The following is a 22,870-nucleotide window of genomic DNA, read 5'->3' as shown; positions in this document are numbered from 1 at the left end:
CGGGTTGTGAGATACAATGTTAGCAGTTTCATCTATGTCGGACACATGCATGCCTCCAGTTGGAGCCCCACAAGCAGCAGCACTTACTTGGGGTGGATACTGCAGGGTGCCGGTGCAGGATCAATGGTGGGGTTGCTGTAGCCACAGGAAGTAGTGTAGGGGTGTACCCGTTCAAGGAGGGAAGTTCTGAGATGCTATTCTCGTTTCCCATGATAGTCCAAGGATAGTAGAAGCCAACACCAGATCATGTCAACCAGCTGCACAGACATACGCAGCTCAGTTCGTACCCATGTCCCCATGTCCCATCAAGTCCAATAGAGTTTTCAGGCCCTCATTAGGTGCAACCAAAGGGATGCAGCCTAATGCTCGGATGCCGGGGCCAGCCACGGACCAGCAATGAGGTCTGCCAGCTCCTCCTCAGTGCAGGATGGTCGTCAGGAGTCTCCTGCACCACCAGAAAGGAGGAGACTGCCACCTTAGCAGTTACAGCCCAGGGTCCCCAGTTGGAGCTGGTAAGCAGGATCAGGGTTGTCACATCAGTTGAGGCTCCCTCGCCCATGTCTGGGTATAACATTACTCAGCCAGGACCATGGTAGGAGGAGAGGTGCTGCGCCCCCTCTGGTGTGGCGTCCATGCCAGCGGGAGGGAGGATATGTTGAAGTGTTGACGTCAGGGAAGTGAAAGCACTCTCTGGGGCAGAACTGGTGGATTAGGTCTGCTGTTCAGCTGGGGAGGTTGATGTTGTTGGGCCCTCCGGTGTGTCTTTGGTCTACCACTGAGACTGGTGGGCGAACCAAGCAGCTAGGTCAGTCCTATTTGGTGCCTTAGGCCAGGGCAGACATAGAACCACTGCCAATGGATCATGTCGTGTTAGGGACGCCGATTGGCCCACAATGCCGACGGGTCGCAGTGGCAATCTCAGAAGGTGCCAGTTAGATGCCGGTTAGGGGACAGGAGGTTGTATCCCCTCTGGTGCAGGCCCGATGTTCATCCTCAGTGGGGTCTGATGTCCCACCTGTGCGTAGCTGCTCATCACTCGATGAGTCGGCCGGTTTGCCTCCGCTGGGTACTCCCTTTGAGGAGGGAGGCTGGTGGGGAGCTGATTCTCCAGTTACAGTCTGGCACCATGGAGCATTGATGGCCAGCTCGCCTCCATGCAGCACTGCCCCGGCTGATCTCCCAACCCCGCAGGGGGGATGGGAAGCATTGCCAAAGACACACAGGCTCAGGATGGCCGCTCCTCACCTCTGTAGTCGCTAGGGGCCAGATCTTGGTATTGGTTCTGCCAATCTTGCCAGGATTTAGTCTGGGGGTGTCCCCTTCTATCAAAAGACAGGATCCCACGTTTTGGAAATCAGGAGAACTGTGTAGCTGCCATCTTCAGTGATTTTGTTCTGGTGTAGTGCAGAGCAGAAAGCTAAGCAGCCATTTTGCAGGCTGCTCAACAGCACCCCCCAAGGGCTTTCTGTATTTCCTTTGGTAGGCTTTACTTAATTATGAAGTAGAATAGGTAGGTAGACTGGTCCCACGCAGTGCCTGTCTCCGCGCGCCACATCTCCTGCACCCGAAGAATGAACTGCACAGCATCTTTCTCATTCCCCATAGTGCACTACATTATGGAATGTAAATCAGGGGTATCTGAGAAGGTTCTTAGCAGGGCATCCACACCTGTGCTCTTACGTTATTGATGCCCCATTGTGAGTGTCATTACTTGTCGTCACACCTGGGAACCCCGCTTTGACCCACACTAAGTCTGCCTGAGACAGCAAGAGATTTTTAATATCTCCTATTGCTAGAGGCACACCCGCAGTATTCTTTTCAAAAGCATACATCCATTTCCCCATGCCTGCTGTGAGTGGGGGGAGGGATTTGAGGAGGTCGTTTTTTATCCATCTCTGCCCAGTGGGGTCACCCAGCTCCTTTATGAATAAGGGGGATTTGTAGCTTTGATTTGACCTTTCCACTGTTCATCTTTTTTCCTTTCTTTTTTGCTAAGGCCATTCTACCCATTATATTCTGGAGCCTTCCTTCCCATCCCTCGCTTTCTCTCAGGGAGGTCCATTGTACCTGCTGTATCCCTCCTACACCCCCTTCTTTCACTTCATCAAAATCCCTCCAGTATTCTTCATCCCGTATTGAGGCTACCGTTTCATATCCCCCACTATCTGTCCCCCCTCTCTCGAATCTGACCGCCTTTATGGGGGCACTGTCTACCCTAAAGAGGAAGTCCCCTGATTTCCATTTGTTTTCTGGTAGAAGAGAGGACCTTTTTAGAGGTTGCGGCTCTCCCTCTGATGTTTGTGTTGCTTCGCATATGGCTCGCAAACAAGCTAGTTCTGTTCAGATGGACGTTAGTGCTACCTCAAGATCTCGAGTGCTCGATCATGCGGGGGTGGTTACCGATGGGTCGTAAGGTGGCAGTGGGGATGTGCTGGGTGTGGCTAACGCACTGCCTCGGGATACATATGCTGGATCTGTGTACCCTTCTGCTGGTCTTGTAAGCAATGGGTATATTCTTTCAGGTTCTTCCTCTCCTTTTTCCTTTTCACCTTCACCTCCTTTCCTTATTTCAGGCAACCCTGACCTCTTCTCCCTTCTATTTGTAGTGGGTGTTTCCTCGAACATCCGCCACAAATCTAGAACTTCCTGCCTGTTTTGAGCTGCTTCCCCGTATATTAGATATATGGATAGGTGTTCCAATGTCCCCTTATCGAAGCACCCCTCTTCCGGCCAATCATGAGATAGTCCCTCCCCCTTTGTCTCACTTACCCATTGACTGTGGTACTTTTCTATTCACTCACTATACAGTGGTAGATGCTTACAGATATGTGACAGTAGGGTATCCATTCCCATGTCCTAAAATGACTCCTTTTCCCCTCTATAGGTATCAGATCCCCAACACCTTGTAATGTCTTCTTTCTCTCTCCCCTTTCCGGTATTACCCTTGTGTCTTACTGTCTGGGACAATCAATTATGTCTTAGACCCTTCATTTGAAACATTACAACACATTCTACAATTACTCATGGAAAACATTGAACATTGAACGTTTTAAAACCAACAAAAACAAACCAAGAACAAAGAACAAAAAACATGTACCCAAAAGGAAAAACTATACCCCGCCCCTTCCTCTTTAGAGCATCTTCACTTTCTCATCTACTCAATACTCACATCACCTCTGCCCCTCCTGGGCCTACTTCTATATATTATAGAAACACTAAAAATAATAAGCTAAAACAACAACCACTACTTATTCCCGAGCCCACTAATTATATGGTGCTTCTACTTTTTCTCCCTTATTTGTCCTCTACACTGGTTGGGACACTGCACTGCAGCGCTGCCTTCCACCCCTTTGGGAGCTTGGTTCATGCATCTCCTCTATATTTTCACCTTATTTCTCTTTGTATAAAAACCTAATGGCAATAAAAAGGGAAAAAACACTTTTACTTCAACTAATCAACCTATTCATACACATACAATCCTTGCGTGTTCCCTTCAATCATAATGTTCTAAATTCCCCAAATTCCGCACATTTATTATTGCTTGCAATTTATACTCACGTGCCTGAGTTCTTCCAAGAGCTTCCATTCGCGGTCTATCCACAACGCCTGGGCCTCTACCTGGGGGCTGCACCGGCTCAGGGGAACCGTGGGGTATTCGCAGAGCCGGAACCCACAAGAACCTCTTTCTTCTGCATATGCATTTTTTAGGGACTGGTCAGCCGTAGGTGGGAGCAGCTCTGCCGGAGAAGTCCTGGATTCGCCGCAAGCATGGAGGTCTTGAGGAATATAACGCAAAGGGGTCACAAAATGAAAGCGGGCACCCTAAAACACGCAATTTACAATAGACCAAAATAATGAACACACCCCGTTAGGGAATAAGACCAGGAGATGAATTGCAAGGAGAAACAAACTTTATGTTAAATAAGGTTAGCAAGCAAAGGACTCTGTTGCACCAGAGCGCTCTGCCAAACAATACACAGGCAGCACATTATGTGTAAAAAAACATCAGCAATTACGACACATATAAGGGGCACATTTGTGCAACATATTGGAGAGGCCATGTGGCACAGTTGGTTCTATAGGGGATGCTAGGCTGCGATTGGCCATTGCTGTTCGGTCAGTCCGGTGGCACGTGGGTCCAGTGGGCTCATCTCCGTGATGAAGGTCTGTTCAAACATGATACATTCCTGACTAAATAAACTAATACACAGGAACTGATAATACGAGAATAATGGTGAGCATAAAACATTGATGTGAGTGGAGTTGCTTTGGAGAAACGTGGGTTAATATATTGGCATTCCAACCTTTGTATTCAGCCCTTCTTTGATACTGGGGCAGTGCACCCTGGTGTCTCCCCCTTGGTGGTTTGTGTTTTTATTTATGTTTTCCTGATACCTCATTGCATGACCAGACATGTTGTGATTTGGAGCAAATATATTACCTTGCAGGATTAAGCTAATGGTGGGTGTTCTGGTCAGTACGAGGAGGTCAGATGGGCATCAGCATGAAAGTGAGCAAGGGATTAGGGTCTGGTTGTCCATGGCCTGGTAGGGTGAGGGTTGAAAGGGGCATGGGCAGTTTTGTGGAGATGGATGGACACTTGTTCAGAGGCTTGCTTCAATCTCACTCTCTGCGGCGAGCATGATCTGGGGAAGTGATGCTGGACAATTGCAACAATAAATGATTGGACTTCCGTGACAACAAGGCTCATGCGGAGCTGGCGGGGAAGGGAGGTTGTGGGGCTTGGGCTCCCTGTGCAAGGCACTTGGATGGGGAGAGCCGGGTTTTGTAGAGGGATGATTCTGAGACCTAGTAAAAAGATGGCGTCTGTTCTAATACAAAATGGCTCCTATCTACGGGGCTGTGGGTTAGGTTATGCAGGCAAATTGCTATGCTACATCATAAGACAAGGTGCCATGGGGGTGGGGCCTCTCCCCCCTTGGCTTACATGTGATCTCTTCACGGCAGGAATGGTGGAGGGGGGTGGGATTGGACCACCTCATCCACAAATGAATATTCTTAAAAGATATGAGTAAATAAAAAGAGTAAATAAACAATTAAAAAATGCAAACTAGAAAGTATATTCTACACTGAATGCTAGCCTTGTTTAACCCTTTGTTTGCAGTAGTTGAATGCTTAAGTTATTAGTCGATGTTTGTGTAAATCAATAAACAATACATCTGTCTCTTCTGTTCCTAATCCTTCCTTAATCTTTTTTTTTACTCTTCCAACAAAATCATTGGTGGAGTTGGCTTGGGGTTCCCAGTCATTGTGGGGTCTTGGGTAATGAGTTGGTGGATCGGGCTGCGTATGGGGCCATGTTGCGGGGGGAGGTGGATGTGAAAGTTCCATTGAGTGTGGCTGAGGTACAGGGGATGGTGCGTGGAAAAATGAAGGCTATGTGGCAGGATCAATGGAATATGAGTTCAAAGGGACGGCAGTTGTATGCAGTGTGCAGGGAAGTGCGGGTTCGGGCGTTTGGGGGGTAGAGTTGACACGAAGAGAGGAAACTATTTTGAATTGCCTTAGGGTGGGTCATGCGGGGTTGGCAGGATGGAAGTGTTTGATGGGTAGAGTTACACCAGCGGCGTGTGAGGATTGCGGGTGCCCAGAGACTGTACCTCATTATAAGTTGGATTGTGTGAAGTGTGATGTGCAGCGGGAATTACTCAGAGTCCAGATGAGTGGCATTGGGGTAGTTGTACAAGGGTTATCTGATCTGTTCAGTTGGAAAAGAGGGGTGGTGAATGAACAGTGTAGGTTCCTGCTTCAGTTTGTGCGGGAGACTGGGAAGTGGGATGAGATCTAATGGAGGTTGATGGCTGATTGGTGCTCTTTTTGGCGAACAAGAATAATAAGAAGAAAAAAATATTTCTGGTAATGATCATTTTGCATAGTCAAATAATGTTATTGAACATCGTTTATGCACAGTTTTTCCTAAGGAAGACACTCAACTTGCTTGTTGGAAGATTGAAAACAACTAATTACACCATCCTTGAATTTGAGCTTTTGTATAGGTCTGGCACATTTCAATATTTGTAATTAACTCTATGTCTCATTTCTTCCTGTAGCTATATGCACACTCGCCATCTCCACCTCTTCATGCCTGCGATTATGGGCTTTGTGGCAGCTACGACGTCCATTGTTTATTATCACAACATTGAAACATCCAATTTTCCAAAGTTACTTTTAGGTGAGTAAATGAATTGACAAAAGGACATCTATTCCCTTAGCTACGTTGTCAGATGTATAATAGAAGTGAAATGAGCGTCTAGGGTATCCTGGAATGGATGTATGTCTTTACACCTCCAACTTTTCATCCCCTTTCCTACATCTTGGCACTAATTTTTCCAAATGATATACTGGTCAACAGGTGGAATTAACATGGCAAATGCCCAAATGCTCCTCTACACATTCTCGTGCCTACAAATACTTGTGTACAGGCGCGTTATAAAGGCCATATCATATCACATTAAAAAAGTACAATTTTCTTGGTGTTCCTCCTCCTAATACACCACACAGCACCCTTCTCTCCCATACCTGCAACCTCGATTCTGGCTCCAGCTCTCCCCACTCTCAGGCTGGATGTCATTGTCTTGTTTATTTATGTTGAAATTTGTATAGCGCACCCAACCCGGAGGCATCTAGGTGCTGCTCTTCGCAGAATGAACATCAAAGGTTACAAGGTTACGGTTACAGGGTCATGCACATGAAACTTTGCCATAACAGGTACAATAGTTACAAAGTTACATGGTTACATTTACAGGATTATGCAGGTGAGACTTTTGCAATGAAAGGTGCAATAGTTATCAGGTTACGGTGTTCCATATTTACATATACATGCATTTTACAGCCTCCCAATTAGCTAGCACTGTTGAATATAGTTATTAGCCGAGGTGCTGAAAGATGGAGGGAGTTATCTTAGAAACTCCTGAGAGAAGAGCCATGTTTTCAGATGTTTGTGGAAGGTCTAGACGGAGGCTTTGGACCTTAGTGTAACTGGTAGGGTGTTGCAATATTTTGCAGCTACCACAGGGAACTACTGCCTTCAGATTTCTGAAGCTTAAAGCATGGGGTGGAGAGTAGATGTGAGTAAGCTGAGTGTGTGGGTCTATTGGATTGGTTTATAGTGACTTTATCTGCAAGATATTTGGGAGCAGACTTATGTAGGCATTTGTGGGTCATGGAAAGTGTTTTGAATGGTATACGCTCTTGGACTGGGAGCCAATGTGTGTACCGTCTAATCAGGGAGATGTGGGTCTTCTTCAGTGTGTTTTGCGCTGCTCTTATGGAGTTATTTTGGATCACCTGTAGTTTTTAGATATTGTGGTTCTTGGTAACAGCATAGAGGGCGTTACAGTAGTATAATCTGGACAGGATGAGGGGTTTGGCTAGATTCACACAGCTGTCAGGTGTCAGGAAGGGTCTGCAGGCATTAATGAGCTTGGATGTGTAGGCTGCAGCCAATGCTGTGGCATTGACTTGTTTGGTTAGGGTGAGGCTTGAGTCTAGGTAGAAGCCAAGTGTTTGTACTTTCTTAGACACCTTTTTAATGTTGCCGTCAATATTGAATGATTTGTATGATTCTTCGAGCTTGTTCAATCAGTATTGTGTGCCGATGAGAAGAAGTTCTGTCTTGTCATCATTTAGGTATAATCCATGTTGGGCCATCCAGGCCTGGATAGTTTGATAGATAGTATTGATTGATTTGGAGTCAGTGTCGTGAGAGCCGGAGATAGGTATGAGGATTTGGGTTTCATCTGCGTAATTAGTATAGGTGACACCCAGATCATCAAGACGGTCGAATAGAGATTTCGTAAATGTATTATAGAGTGTCGATGAGACAGAAGAGCCTTGGGGGATTCCGCAAGTAACTGGTGTGGGCGAAGCTGCAGAGATAGGTGAAAAAACTCACATGGTTCTGTCCATTAGGAAGGAATGTATCCACTGAATGACTTTAGGTGAGAAGTAAGCCACTGACGCTAGATGATTGCAGAGTATATTGTGGTCAAACGCTGCTGAGAGGTCTGACAGGAGGAGGAAGGTTCGATTGCCATTGTCTTTCAACTTATCCATTTGCATTTTCAGGTTCAATAGAGCTGTTGCAGTCCCATGTCTAGGACGGAAGCCTGATTGGCAAAGGCCAAGGAGTTTGTTTGTTTCCAGATAGTTTTGGATCTGGAGATACACTGCTCTATCCAAAATTTTGAGGAGGAAGGGCACTGTGGTTATAGGTCAGTAGTTAGTAGGTGTGTTAGAGTCGAGAGTCAGCTTTTTCCGTAAGGGAAGAACCCACCTGTCTTTAAGGTTCCTATGGAGAGAGCTACTTTCAAACAAAGCATTGATAAGATTAGTGATGAATGGTGTCCGTTTGTGTGCACATTCTTTAAACAGTGTAGCTGGGCATATGTGACCTTGGCATCTTGAAGGTTTAAGGATGGATATGATTTTCTGGACCCCCGCATTTGAGACGGAGTGAATTCAAAGAGTACCCCAGTTTAATGACTCGTGGGACTCATAGTCTGTTGGAGTTGTGAAGATTTAAGGTTGAGTTTTTTTGTTTCAATTTTGTATTGAAGGAGGGCTATTTTATCAAAGAGGGCTTTTTGAATGCCAGTACATCAGCTCTCATCTTTCATGCAGCCTCCAGGTGGTGGTACTGATGACTCAAGTTCTCTTAATATGGCATATAGTTCCTTAGCCCCTAATACAGCATTAGTAATTCTTTCGTTGTACGTGATGCTTTTTGTTAGGAGGATGGCCTGTTTATAATTTTTAGATGCTACTTCAAAGGTCTTTTTACTCTTGTTTTTGTTGGCGCACCCCAAGCCCCAGCAACCACTATTTACACACACATACATGGCCTCCTACTCGATCCCTTCAGCTGCTGCATGTATGAGCTACTGGGGATGATATAGGCACTGTGTGAAATTTTGTGCAGCAGCTGAAGTGGTGTTCAGTGTGTCTTCTTTGCGAGCAACAGGAATACTTATTGAGGAAAGGGACATGTTGAGGAAATTGCATGTTTAGAATAATAAAATGCGAACTTGCAACAAACTGAATGTTTCAATGTAACTGCAGATGGGGGAGAAACTACATAACCCTGGAATGCATCTAGAAAAGCCAGGTTTTCTAGAAGGCCATTAGTAGTAGGGAAGATTCCTGCTAAGGACTCAGAACCAGACTCACTGCCCAGATATCAAGATGATCCTCTTGACATGTAGACCCTATCTGCCTCTATTGTTGCCATAGATTCCAATGTATTTCCTTTAAAAAAGGAACACCAGTTGAGTACTTATTGAGGTTTGTGCTTTTCTCTAGAGGCAAGTATATTATTGAGGGTGAAGGTGGAAAATACTCATCATTTGTAGCTTTCTTTGCATTTGTTGACTTTCAAAACTAACTACAGTTTTGTCATGTTTTTGTTCAGAATCAAATATTATAGCTAGAGCCCAAGTTTTAGGTTCTGTTTAGCTATCTGTCAAAAGAAGTGTTGGGAGACTTTGCTAAAGGGTGACCTACAGAGTTGGGGAGAGATAGCACCCTTTTGAAGAGGGCAACAATATGGTGACTGGGGTAAGTATACGAGGTTAACCCAGAGGTTCCGAAGCAGAGTATGCAATTTCTGCGAATATAGTTCTAAAATTATACTTGGCATGCTATTCAGCTATTATTTAAGTGTAGTGACTGATGATCCCCGAAATAGAACCAGGAAAAACCTTGTACTGTTGTAAAGAATAATATTTTTCCAAAAGGAACTCGTAAGCCACCCATATAAACATGTTTATGGATTTTCTTATAAGGACCTTATCGGAATAGTATAAGGTCTTACCTAAATCCTACTTTGAATGTATACAATTTTATATGAATTTAATAAGTATTTTGGTGTTGTATAAGTTGCTATTATTGTTCCCAAAATCCCATTAGTTTCTCCCAAGTTCTTATAAGCTACTTGGAAAAACCCTACAAAGCACTTTTGGATGGGATTTATCTATTGAAATGTGGCCATCCTAGCGAGCTGAAAATTACAGGTGTGGATTTATTAGAAATAGATGTTTTTAGATAAAGATATGCTTTCCTAAATCACCAGCCAAAATCCTTAAAGTCACATTGAAACAGCTCAGTCTAACAGAAATCATCCAACTAGACGGTGGTATAAATGATCGCCTAGCACAATAGTGAATCAACATTCTTTATGATTTAGACCTCAAGTGCAGCATGCAATCAAATCACCCTCTGCCCATTCTATTCCCATTTGTCCCAGCCACTTCTATAGCAGCTGTGAGTCTTGGCTAGAGTGTATTGTGAATACCAGATGAAATCTTAGGTTTTATAGCTGAGAACCTAGTAGTGGCTAAGCCAAGAGGGCCAGACACAGAGAGCCTGTGAAACAAAAGTGGTCTTGGCAAGAGGGCCACACTGAAGAAAGCGGAGAACCCAAATGTGACTGATCCCAGATGGCCACATGACCATAGAGCTGAGCAACGGGAGATGGCTCTGTCATGTAAACCTAATCACAGTACGGACAGGCTAGGCTAGGAATCACGATAGGAGCCCATGCCCAAAAACTGCCAGGAGTCAGACTTTGAGATGAAGCAATGAGGGAGAAGGTAGCTGGAGTCACAGACTGTGACACTGGTGGCAGCAGCAACGTCACCAACCCAAATAATGAATCATGCAACCATTGCAAATCTAGACATGGGGAACAGAAAACTGTACCAGATGTACCCAGCTAGGCGGGTGAAACCATCCATGTGGAAGCAAAGCAGAACCACAAGGGAGAGGGCAAGTTACAGGTCTTTTCTATAAGGTACCAGAGAAATCCCTTACAATGCAGGTCTTGTCCAGCCAGCAGTGTTGGGGCTGCTGCCTCGTCCAGACGATAAAGACCAAGATCAAGAAAAGGTAAAGAATAGATCGAGGAAAATGCTGAAGACAAAATAAATGTGCCAGGCCACTGAAACATCTCTCTGGCTATGGGTGACTCAAACATTCTTGTCCTCGGCAGAACTCCCATATATTGGAAAGTTTGATTAGTGACTGGACACCAGGCCCTTCTAAAATAGGCTCTTACAATGAACTTTCTTTAGCCCCCTTCCTCCAACTGTTTGCTTAGAACCACACTTGTGCAACTGAAATATTTGTCCCATGTCCATTTGTCTAACATAGCCCTACATCCAGACCCAGTCCTTGTAATAAATAGGCTATTCATTCCACTGCCTAAAGAATAGTTCTGCGGGACTGCATCTTGTGTCTTGACTACTTTGTTTCTTCGTTCCTTTGACAGTAGAAATGTTTCCCTGTGGCTCCTGATAGCATTGCTAGTGATTTTATGGTTGCATCTATGTGCTTATGTCTTTTATCAAATTCAATGTTTTCCTTTTGATCGCTACCAATATCCTTGTAAGTGCATCACATATGGTGGAGTGTTCCTTCCAAAAGCATAGCTTCTTCAGAACAGGCTGATTGATTTGCACACATGTGCTTGAAATGTGCAGGAATATCAATCTTGTTAACAAAAGAAAAGGCATGGGGGCCTCTCTGTTGATGCACTTGTGTCCAAACAGTGGAAGGCTTGCACACCTCAGGCAAGATTATAGAAACTTTGCACTGGTGCAAGTGCAATTTAGCACAATATTAGCACTAGCGCAAAGTTTGCCCTAGTGCAAAAACAATTGGGCCACATTACTAAAACTTTGCACTATTACAAGTGCAATTTTGCTTGGCATTAGCACTAATGCAAAGTTTGTCCATGGGTAAAAATCTTTTCCTTCAATGTTTTTTGCACCAGGGGAAGTTTTCCGTAGTGGTAATATGGGATAGTATTAGCACTAGGGCACACTTTGCCCGGCTGCAAAATGTATCCTTTTTGCACCAGAACAGTTGTTGCCCTAATGCTAAGGCCATGCAAAATTGCATGTGTAACAGTGCAAGGGTTTTCTAATATACCCCAAAAGTTTTTTGCACTAGGGCAAACTTTGCCTTATTGCTAATATCGTGCACAATTGCACTTGCACAGGTGCACATTTTCTGTAATCTGACCTCTGATCTCAAATTATCATTCCCTTAAATGATTCCCTTGAGGTCTAAAAACGTAGCATATGTTTGCAGTGTTTTGGGTGCCGCACCTCTTCCTGAGTGCCCATGACCAACCTTATACTTTCCTACATGCGTCTTAAGCCCGAATCTTGATTCTTTTTGTATGATTATTTCTTCTCCCTTCAGCTCATTTGTGTTCAATTGCTGCCCATCCAAGAATATGCTTTACTACATTGTGATCTGACATTAATGTATTACTTGTTCTGTCTCTTTGAAGTGGTTGCACCACAATTCTGGTGCCTACATCTTTTAAACAAATAAATCTCAGATTAGCAGCATTTAAGATTCTTCTTCGTTAGGTGTCACATAGAAATTCTGCAGCCCTCAACAGGATCATCTTCCATTGCTCTTGTTTGCACCCCAAGATAAACCTCTAGACCTATGTAGTCGAGGATGCACTATACAAGAGCACTTTACGTTATGTTACATCACAGTGGTAATTTCACATTGAAATCAGAAGAATTGGATAGCTCTTTTGTAGCAGGGTAATTTCAGTTGATCCTTTCATAAACCACACACAATAACACATGGCAAAAATCTATTTCTTAGCAACTTAAAAATGGTTATCATATACACAGTCCACCCAATTTAACTTAAGCACAATTCTGTAAAACCACATGTTATATTCCATGTATGTCGATGCCCAATGGAATGGTCAGGCATATTCCATGTATTAAGAATTTGCAAAAATACCATGGATCCTATCACAGAACCATCATCATCCTTTCTGCCAACAGTGATGTAGAGGAGCAGCTGCATGCCTCTGCAGGAGTTCCCTTCCCCCTTACCTCCCATATGTGGGAGACCTGAGATTGTGCCGTGTTTGACACCAGACGTTGTGCCAATACCGCAGCTTGTGTTTGAGAGAAGATACCCATTAAGACAAACCTTACCAAATGTATCCCCAAGGCAATGACAATCTAAGGGAAGAACTCCCTGAAGGAATATGAAAAAGAGCAAAGAAAGAAGCTAGTGATGACACAGATACTGGCTAAAGAGGATGTATGTATCCTACAGAAACTGATGACGAAGTAAATAATCAAGTGAACTTTTAAATACGAAAAAGATTACACATGCACAAAGTGCTGCAGTGAATCAACCATTCAATAATTGTACAGATGCAAGTAGATTAAGTCATCATAGAAGCTGGCTATACGTATTGAATAGAATGCAGGCTAAGCCGCCATTGTATAGAAGCTGGACATCAGTATCATTAATTTAGCAAGCCAGGACCCATGAAGAGAGAAGGGAAAACTGTGTCACACAAGAATAAGCAGAACCGTGGAGCTGCATGGTGAGGATGTCTGTCCTGGATTCCAGACTGAAGTAGCCTAGGTCAGCTATCTATTCTGGAAAGGAGCGAACGTGCAAAGGATGAATCATCCCTTGTTATGGTGCAAAGAAAGAACACCAAGAGTGCCAAGTTTAATTCATTTAGAGCATTTAAAACCTGCAAAATGGAGCAAATCGTGGTCTTCTGTCATGCGAGCCAAGGATGAAAATAGAGTTTGGACTTGGAGTCCCAGAACACAATAGTGAGTGCTCTTACTCCCATGTATTCTGAAGACAAGGATACCTCTGCAAGGTCAAGTTGAAAGACAATCTTCATGGCAGATGAGAGATGCTGGGATAATTGGGTGGGAGGGTGGTGTCATGCCCCAACACCTTGCACCTGCGTCTGAGCTTACATGCTGCCAAGTGCACCGAATGTTCCATACCTGGCGCAAGCATGCCAACCAATTGTAGTGGTCCATATAACAAGGGATCTTATAGTTTGAAAACCAATGAGAAACTGTGTATCTAATGTTTCTGAAGATGACATGTTTAGAGGTAGGCATATGTTGTCCACCTGACAGTGGGCAGCCAATCACAATCCTAGTTCCTATAGAAAGCATACTTAGATGTTCCCCTTAAGCCAATCCTGATCCTTAGTAAGTTTGTCATTATTTGCCACATAGTATGACATCACCTCTGATGTATATTTGAGATAAAAGCTGTGATTTGTGTGAAGATCACTGAGAGAAACTGAGAATATGTCCGTTGATGTTCTTTGTAAACTCCCTGTTTTAGATAATTGTTAATAAAACAGTACTTTGCCCTCTTCCACAGTTGGTTCGGTTATTTGGATTTGGAGTTATTCTGTGTGATCCCATCCATTACATGCACGTTCCTAAAGGGCCCTAAGCTCAGCAATTGTGATATACCATGAGATGTACAATACAGTCCATCACAGAAAGAGAAAACGTATTACCACACATGCAAACATTATTGCCCCAAATAGAAGAAAATCATGCGTAGGAATTGTGACAATTACTGTCTGATATATGAACGGCTATTAGCTTATCCTAAAAAAAGGTAAAAATCCAAACTAGCTGTTACTGCGTCACGTGTATGTGAGGAGGTGTGCCTAAATATCTAGGTGATGGTGTAGGAATTGAAAGTGCTTTCATGGTGTTGGTATGTGTTTTGCCATTAGCTGTGTAGTTATAACCCTGGTGTATTTATTTAACTCATATTTTGCCAACTGCTGTAATTACTACCAGTGAATTTAAAAGCTGCAATATTGTAATACTCCTGGTAATACTCTGTAATTGCAGTACTTCTGGGATTACCATCTGTTTTAGCATTATGTCACGTAATAGACCTTCATATAATTCGCATAGCATTAAACACCACACGCCTGGAAACACTATTTTGCTGTATAGTGTGCCTTATAAATATTCATAAACAATTTTCTTTTTAAACACCCAAGGGGTGGGGTAACCAAGTCCAAGTCTCACAACGGAATAACCAGCTACACCCAGGAGAAGGGGCCTGGAGCCAATCCTCATCTCATCCACCAAAGTAAACACGCCTGAGTTCCCTTACACCAAAGAGGGGCTGGACTATAGGCCTAAAGCCACGTAAAAGGCTAATTCAAAGCTGGATGGAGAAGTGAACTGAAAGAGCTGGAGAAGGAGCTGAAAAAGAAACAGGAAAAGCAGATGTGAGGAGAAAGACATATATAGCTGAGAGAAGAAAGGACCAGAGGGCTGGAAGAAAACATAGGGAGAGGCCTCAGGGAAGAAAGACTAAGGTGACTGGGAGGAGAAAGGCTCAGAGGGCTAGAACAAGAGATACCCAGAGGTCTCGGAAGAGATATCAAATCAGGAGAGGTGGACAAGTAAATGGCAGAGACATCATTTGCCCCAATTGCCTGGGGTAGCAGAAGTGACATCATATGACCCTTGACCTCTGATGACATCACAGGAAGTGACATCACACAACCAATGACCTCTGATGACATCACATAAAGTGATATCATTTGAGCCCTGCATTTGCTACATATGGGCTCAGTTTGATGCCTATACAGTGAACCCGTCTATCTAAACAATAAATACATGTTGCATACATTGATAAACCATCGGTTACATGCATATTTGATTTTCCTTGGATGTATACTTTACATACAGTATACCAGACACAGCAACAAAGCAACAAATATACAAGTGTTTGTATCCAGGCAAACTTGCAAATACACACACGTATAAATAATATGCGCAAACACATGTGTACCTGCACGTTAAGATGTGTAAAAAAATGCTCATCTCTCATAACACGCATACAATAAACACTGAAATCAAGTACTGTGCCATACCTTCCCCGGGTCTAGATTAGAACCCCTAAAAACAGGCTACCTTTATAAAGTCCAGAGCACTTGCCTGCTGCGGGGCCGGCCGTCTAATAAACTATAAACACAAAATAAATTAGGCAGAGTCACTACCATAGATATGCCACTTACGCATTGTATGGTCAGTTACTTCCATATTATTCCAATTATAGCTGCATGTCGGGTATTGTCATTTTATGAAAAGTAGATCCCCTACATTGCCAGTTGCTGCGATAATACAGTATCCAAAAATCCAATAGATGAAAGTCACTTTTATTTAAAGGACTTGACGTGTTCCCTATAGTTTGAATATTTGGAAATGCATGTGTGCACGCTTTCATGGGGCGATGTGAGGGGAAGTAGAGCGAAATGGGGTCTGGTCCTGGCGCAAGCCTGTGTATTCATTTATGATCACCAGAATTTGGGAATTAGCTTAAAGTGCAATGACAGCCAGTGAAGTATAAATGCACACGGTTCGAAACGTGACAATGTGGTCTAAAAAAATCCAAAGACCTCTCCCCGTCCAACACAGACAGCGGTTGTGTGCGCCCCAGTGGAGACTTGCTTCATTATATAAACATGAAAACTACATGTAAACACATGGTTATTCAAGAAACCATGGACTGCAGCCACCGATGGCACGCAGGACCAAGAGACACCAACTGCTCCACAGACCAGAGTTTCAACAGCGGACTCCTATCACCAAGCAATCAGTTTCCAGCCCTACACGTTTGTCCAACAAATAACTATGATTTGATCTTCTAGTCCAATCAATGTTATTAGAACTACAAATTCCAGCATGCAGTAGGTTGATACATTAAATCCCTGAACTGGAAATCGGAACCAGTGATGTCACAGCTGGTAAGCCTATCCTGTCTCTTCCCCCTACGTAGAAGGATGAATATGGTAAGCGCTCTCACCAAACCAGTCTCTAAATTCCCAGACCCCATATGTACAGCACAGCCACATTCGCCGGCAACACCTCTGATGCTAAATAAGATTGTTGCCCCCTTTGGAATGCCTGACATGCCCAGATCGGGTGAGAGTGATAGAGGAATGATATTTAAGGCAGACAGTCATTGTAGCAAACAAAGCTCTTTAACCACTGCACATGCAAGCTTACTTTGAGGGAGGCAGGACACCCAGAGGCACGCGCCAGTTCCTGTACCTGCTCCTGATTGTTGTATGTGACTATGATTACATGCATCTGGTAGGCCGTGCTTTGCTTTGCTGCACAAGTGAAGACAAGGACAAAGCGGTGCCTTTACTGGTCCCTGCTCATGACTGCCTTTCGGCCAAGCATGGGGCTGTATTTACTTTGACACGCAGTGACATTGAACGTCACTGTGTGCCTTCATGCCATATCACACTCTTCCCTTTTTATACGGAAATAAAACTTCCAACAGTGTTCAACATAACATACGCAAGTAAACAAAACTTCTAACAGTGTTCAACATAACATATGCTAGCAATTGCCAACTGGGCAATGTTTCTAGTCCCATGACTTTCTAAGCTGATGTGTTCGTATCATAGCCTTGCAGGTATGCTGGTTGGCACCTGGATTCGCACATGGGGTATCGTCGTTCCCTTACCAGATCCGGCACAAAAGTAAACACTGCCAGGCAACATTTACTCACTTTGCACTGTGGAGTGAAAATGTGAAGGCCAAAATGTGGCATACTCACTTGTATGCTACCCTTTGCCATTTCAATTTGCCCCTCACAGTGCAAATGACCAAAACTTGGTGGCAGGAACCTGTTTATGTTAAATATTTAAACATAATGGGTCACAGCTGCCAAATTACAAATGTTTTCCAATGGGCTTCATAGGTGCTCATGTTCGAGTTCCCTGTAATTTGACAGCAAGGACCTGTTACGTTTACCCTGTGGGATATTTCAACCCATGCCAGTGCACCCTACTACTCCCCTTGCCAATGGGGAAAGAAAACTGCTATAAATGGAGGCAATAACCCTGTGTGCGCCAAATCTGCAAGACTGCGCATGGTTCATAAACCACAAAAGAGCTGCACACCCCGCCACACAGGCAAAGTTGGTGTAAAAACCAGAGTCACCTGTCACCTGTCACAAAGCAGCTTGCCATTGTCCTTGGCTCAGCCCCAGCGGAAAGTCTACTGAGGTCCCATTGTGCTGTTTTGGCGCTAAATTCTGTCATCTTTTCAGTTAATTTTTGGAAGGAAAAGTGGGCTGAAATCACAGATTCTCTAGGCAGTCAGAGGGATCCAGGCATCAAGGCTTAAGGAAATTAACTGTCAAATTCAGTTTAAATGTGTTTTCCTTTTCCTGAACAAGTGACAAATCTGCCTGTTTAAAGCATTTTTCTCTGAAGGACTTAATTCCTTTAAAATGTCAAAATCCATTAAAAACTCTGTTCATCTTATACCTTTTAAATAAAAGAGTGTAGGTGAATCTTACAGAACCCAGTGGAAGTAACTGCTAAATTCTGATGCGGCAGTGCATGGCCTGGGAAAGTTGACATCTCAGCTTGACACTCCCTTGCTACAGGAAGGCTTAAGTGATGCTAATGGTTCCCGCATACTGACAACAACAACACAATGGGACCTCAGTAGACATATGTCTGGGGCTGAGCCAAGGACAATGGCAAGCTGCCCAACTGATCTCTACAGGGGAGCTTACCTCCAGGAAGGAGGACATACCTCCCTAATCAAAGGGCTGGACAGCTGCTGCTTTGATGTTAAATCCTTATGTGTGATTAAAGTTTAAAACTCTTTAACTGAGCAACCTAAAGAGGCATAAATCTGAAAATTGGTAGACATTAACCTAATTTCTTGATTTTAAGACATTGATGAAATTTGAACCATTTAAGGGACCAACGCTATGAAAAAAGTCTCTTTATAGCAGAACGATTGATGTTGCAAACCCAAGATTGTATGTACATGGTCCACTGATAAGCGCCAAGAGATGTACCGAGTTAGAAATGATTAATCCAAACTGTTAGGTTTACATTTGATACAAATCCATAGTATGAGAAAGACAGCTCCCACAAAGATGGGGAATGAATGTGAATTTAGACAATCGAAGATGAAATGTATGTGTCCACTTTTATTAAGGTTCATAATGTTAGAAATGTACATTTGTGCAAAAGTTATGTTCTGGTAAAAATCAGGGTGGGAGTTCCTAAATCGCATCATAAAGATGACAGCTCTGTTCAGACTGCCAACCAGGACAAAGCATGTGCCTGCAGCCACTCACAGCCGTGGGGGTGTGTTTTTGAAATTCTGCCCACACCAGAAACTGGGGAATGGCATTTGACAGTATAAATATAGGAGTTTAACTACACATATGACACACTGCTTCCAGAAACACATCCAGATTCCCGTGCAGCACCTTGGTCCAGAATTCTTCATCTTGTAGCTGACTCCAGAATTCTTGGAAGATCCAGATTTCTTTGCAGAATCCAGATTTAGCATTGGTGAGCTATTGCTAGCTAGACCCAAAAGCAAACCTCCAAAACTTAAAAAAATAATTCTGATTCAGCTTGGCTTGCTACCATCAAGGCTTGCCCACTGAAACTTGCATCCTGTCATCTACCGTGTCCAGTAACTAGAAGGGCCCATCCAAATCCAGTCTGAGGTGCAGTTCAAAAATTGACCAGAACCGCACCTCTGATCCAATCCCTCCAGAGGTGCCCTGCTGCTCGTAGACCTGATCCAATCCAATGACCAGAACCGACGGTCCAATTTAATTACAAAGGACTGTAAGTATGAATAGGAAGAACAGTGACCCATAGAATATCTGCATTGTATTATCCCAGTATCAACCCAACCCATCTTTAAATTCAGAAACCTAGTGTCGTTAGAATCCTTCTGGCGCTGACTTTTCTCTCATCTGTGTTACAAAACTGTATCTCCGTAGTGATTTGATTGATTAAAGTAATTCCCAAACTGAACAGAAACTAGAGTATCACGCATGAAGAGTTATGAGCGGCCGTGAATAACTGATTCCCGTGTGGCTTCTCTTTTTCATAGTCCTTAATAAGGTATAAGAAAACCTATCTGTCATTTTAAAAATCGAATTTGTTTTCATTTCCGCGCCTATTTTGCAAAACATCTCTCACAAAAACCTCCATAACTTCTTCAATTTTAAAGATAGAAACGAAATTTCAACTCTCACTGATAGCTAGAACCCTTAGCTGCATCCACAACTAAACGCATCACGTGTATTCGACCCGTTTTTCTACAATATCACAATATCTACAATATCTACAATATCGCATAGTAAAAGTTTGCCGCAAATTTGCAAAGTTCAAAAGTTCACACGTGTCTTTGTCCCATTTCAAAGTGCTTCTTCCATACCATTCTGAACTAAAGTGTGTACTGTTGTTTATATCATAGATCATGTGTGTGAGGACCAGTTTAGTTTAACTTTCCACAGAAACTCTATCCATTTAAGCATTTTGCACCCTTTTGCATTATTTTACAAAGCAATTGTCACCTGTCAGTTTAAAAGTGTCATTTGCCAAAAACAGTTTTCTCTCTTGTTGGTGGAGGGAAGATTGCATATAACTCTTGACAGTGTCTTTCATTCCTGAATACCTGCTGATTAATTACCTTTGTGTAGGATTGCTCATTTGTATTTAAACTATACTTTGCAGGGGGAATATTAACCTAAACGCTATCTGTTCCCAAATCAAAACTGTTCTTTTTCCTGCATTTTCTATTCTGCATCATTATAAGTAAATTCAATTGCTTTGCTTATTTTCTGAATTGTATTGTCACTGTGAGAGGTGATTGCTGTCCCATATATATATATATATATATATATATATATATATATATATATATATATATATAAAACTTATGTGTGATTTGAATATTAAATAAATAAAATAAATATTTACCTTTACAAACTAGCCTGATTCATGGTTCAGTGTGACCTGGGGGGTATTTTGAGAAGGGTGTGATATGAGTGGTAGATCATTCAGAATATTGAACTTATAGATAAAAATAAACAAGGGTTTCATTGCGCACTACATGCTAGGCGAGACCTGGGTGTGTGCCTGATTGAAATCCCTTACAGCTTAGGTGCTTGTGCCGCGATTCTGAATTTGAAATACCACTCGTGACAGTCTAACACAGCATACTAGCCTGCAGAGTACAGACACCTTTGGGTTGGGGTATTGTGCTACACTGAAAAAGCACCTCTCAATATAAATACTAAAAAAAAAATCAGGCCTGTTTGCAAAAGTAAATAAACCATGAAATAAGTCAGAAGGAAATTGATATTTCTGAAATGGCAACCCAAGTAGAAATTAATATTGCTAGGGAACACTTCCTGCACAAACTGTCAGGGGTGAGTGGCCCGAACAGGATGAACAGGTATGGCTACAGGAAATAAAACAACAAATCACTGCAATAGACCGAGATGAATGGCAGGACAAGGGTCCATTACACCAAGCGCTTAGGGAACTGTACATGGCCCCAAAAATAAAAGAGGAGCAGTGTAAAATTGCCAAAATAGCGGCCTAACTGTACCTCCACATAGGAATAATACAGGAAAAGCATGCAGACAATATAGTTCTTGCAAAGAAGCAAGAGGAAACACTGCAGAAAATCCAGACTAATCTGGACTCTGCAGAGCAACGGCTCCAGAAGAGCCAAGAATCAGAAATAGAGACTAGGCAGTATATCACCAAACTAAAAGAGGATCTGGCTCTCTTACAGCAAGAGAAGGCAGAGAAAAATACCCAAGTACAGAATGCAAAAAGAATGTCAGGAAAGGCTTGACTCTTTACAACGGAGTCAACAAAAGCTGGCGCAACAATTAACTTTTAATAGAGTTTGTACAGAACAGGTGGTCATCATACAGGACCAGATAGACAAATTAAAAGAGGAAAATAATAAATTAATTATTAAAGACATCCACTCTCAAAAGGAATTTGATGAGGAGCGCCACAAATCTGGTGCATTTAAAAAACAGAGGGATGATCTGGCTGAACAGAGGGGCACTTTAAGTCAGAAGAGGGACGCCTTAGGCCGGGAAGTCAGCCAATTAAAAACTAAGTTAGATGAAAGAAAGCTGGCCCTTCAGGAGTTCAATGAAGTTAAAACTGAATATGAGAAGCTACTAGAGCACACCAGGCGGGTGGAGGATGCTCTGGAAAAGAACACTGAGACCAATAATGACAAAACTCAGGAGGTTTGTCTCCTGCAGCAAAAATTGGCCCAGTATTTCCAATCCAGGCAGGAAGCACAGAGAGACAATGAGGCTCCATGTGAAAAGAAGAAGAGGCTCCACAAACAGATAGCCATGCAAGAGCAAATCATTGATACCAGTAAGGCCTTAATAGAGGAGCAAAATAAGCAGATTTTGGCATGTCACCAGGGAATAGGGGTTGAAAGAGATGAGGTAGGAAGGGACAGAGAAACCCCTGAGCATAACATCAGGACCCCTGTCATCAGGGACATTAACCCCTTCTGAACCATGGACTCTGCCGCCCTCATGGCCACTGGCTCATATGAACCAAGGGCCACGGGGTTGGTAGACTTCAGCCGAATGGGAAACATGGGACTGACAGAGCAGTGCCTCCCAGAAATGGATGGGCGGGCATCTCTGTACAGATTCCAAATATTTGGGCTAGTTCCTCTGATTAGGAAGACTCCAGTGAGGGGAGGATCAGGGAACTGGATCCTCAAAAATACCGCCTTCCAAACGATCAGTCTGTAAAATTTGGTGGGGAACTCCATGAAACTAAGACCACAAAGTGTATCTTAAAAACCTCTTCCCAGCTAGGGCAGTGTGTGGGGGGGGGGGTTACTCAGTCAATCCTGGGAACAAGGGAGAGTCAGAAGACTCTTCTGAGCACCACAGGTCTCAAGAAAATAGGCCCTCACATTCTGCAAGCTATTCCCAAGCTCGCAGAATCCGAGAGAGCCTAGAGGATCAGATAGCCACCTCCTGTAGCAGTGCCTCTGAGTCAGAGGTTGAGTGGACACGGGTGACTAAGACTAAAAAGGCCAACAACATTAAGAGGGCCCTACTGAAAGATCCCCTGAAACAGACCAAGGCCATTAGGAGCATCATAACTCCCTATCATAAAAATGGCAAGTATTCATTTTGGGAGCACCTCGAGTTATATGAGCAA

At 43.3% G+C, this 22,870-nt stretch overlaps 1 protein-coding gene across 4 annotated transcripts in view; it reads left to right on the top strand.

Annotated features, from left to right (window-relative positions):
- Positions 1 to 22,870, top strand: part of ABCC9 (ATP binding cassette subfamily C member 9) — a 1,387,936-nt gene that overhangs the window by 239,589 nt on the left and 1,125,477 nt on the right. For all 4 annotated transcript variants that reach the window (XM_069628445.1, XM_069628446.1, XM_069628447.1 and 1 more), the window contains exon 4: positions 6,072 to 6,193. In XM_069628445.1, coding sequence (XP_069484546.1) covers positions 6,072 to 6,193 — 122 coding nt within the window. The remainder of the gene's footprint in view (positions 1 to 6,071; positions 6,194 to 22,870) is intronic.

This window comes from Ambystoma mexicanum, chromosome 12, assembly GCF_040938575.1.
Source record: "Ambystoma mexicanum isolate Mex_15411 chromosome 12, UKY_AmexF1_1, whole genome shotgun sequence".
Lineage (NCBI taxonomy): Eukaryota > Metazoa > Chordata > Amphibia > Caudata > Ambystomatidae > Ambystoma > Ambystoma mexicanum.
The sequence above is the reverse complement of the archived record's forward strand: the minus strand, read 5'-3'. Positions and strand labels throughout refer to the sequence as shown.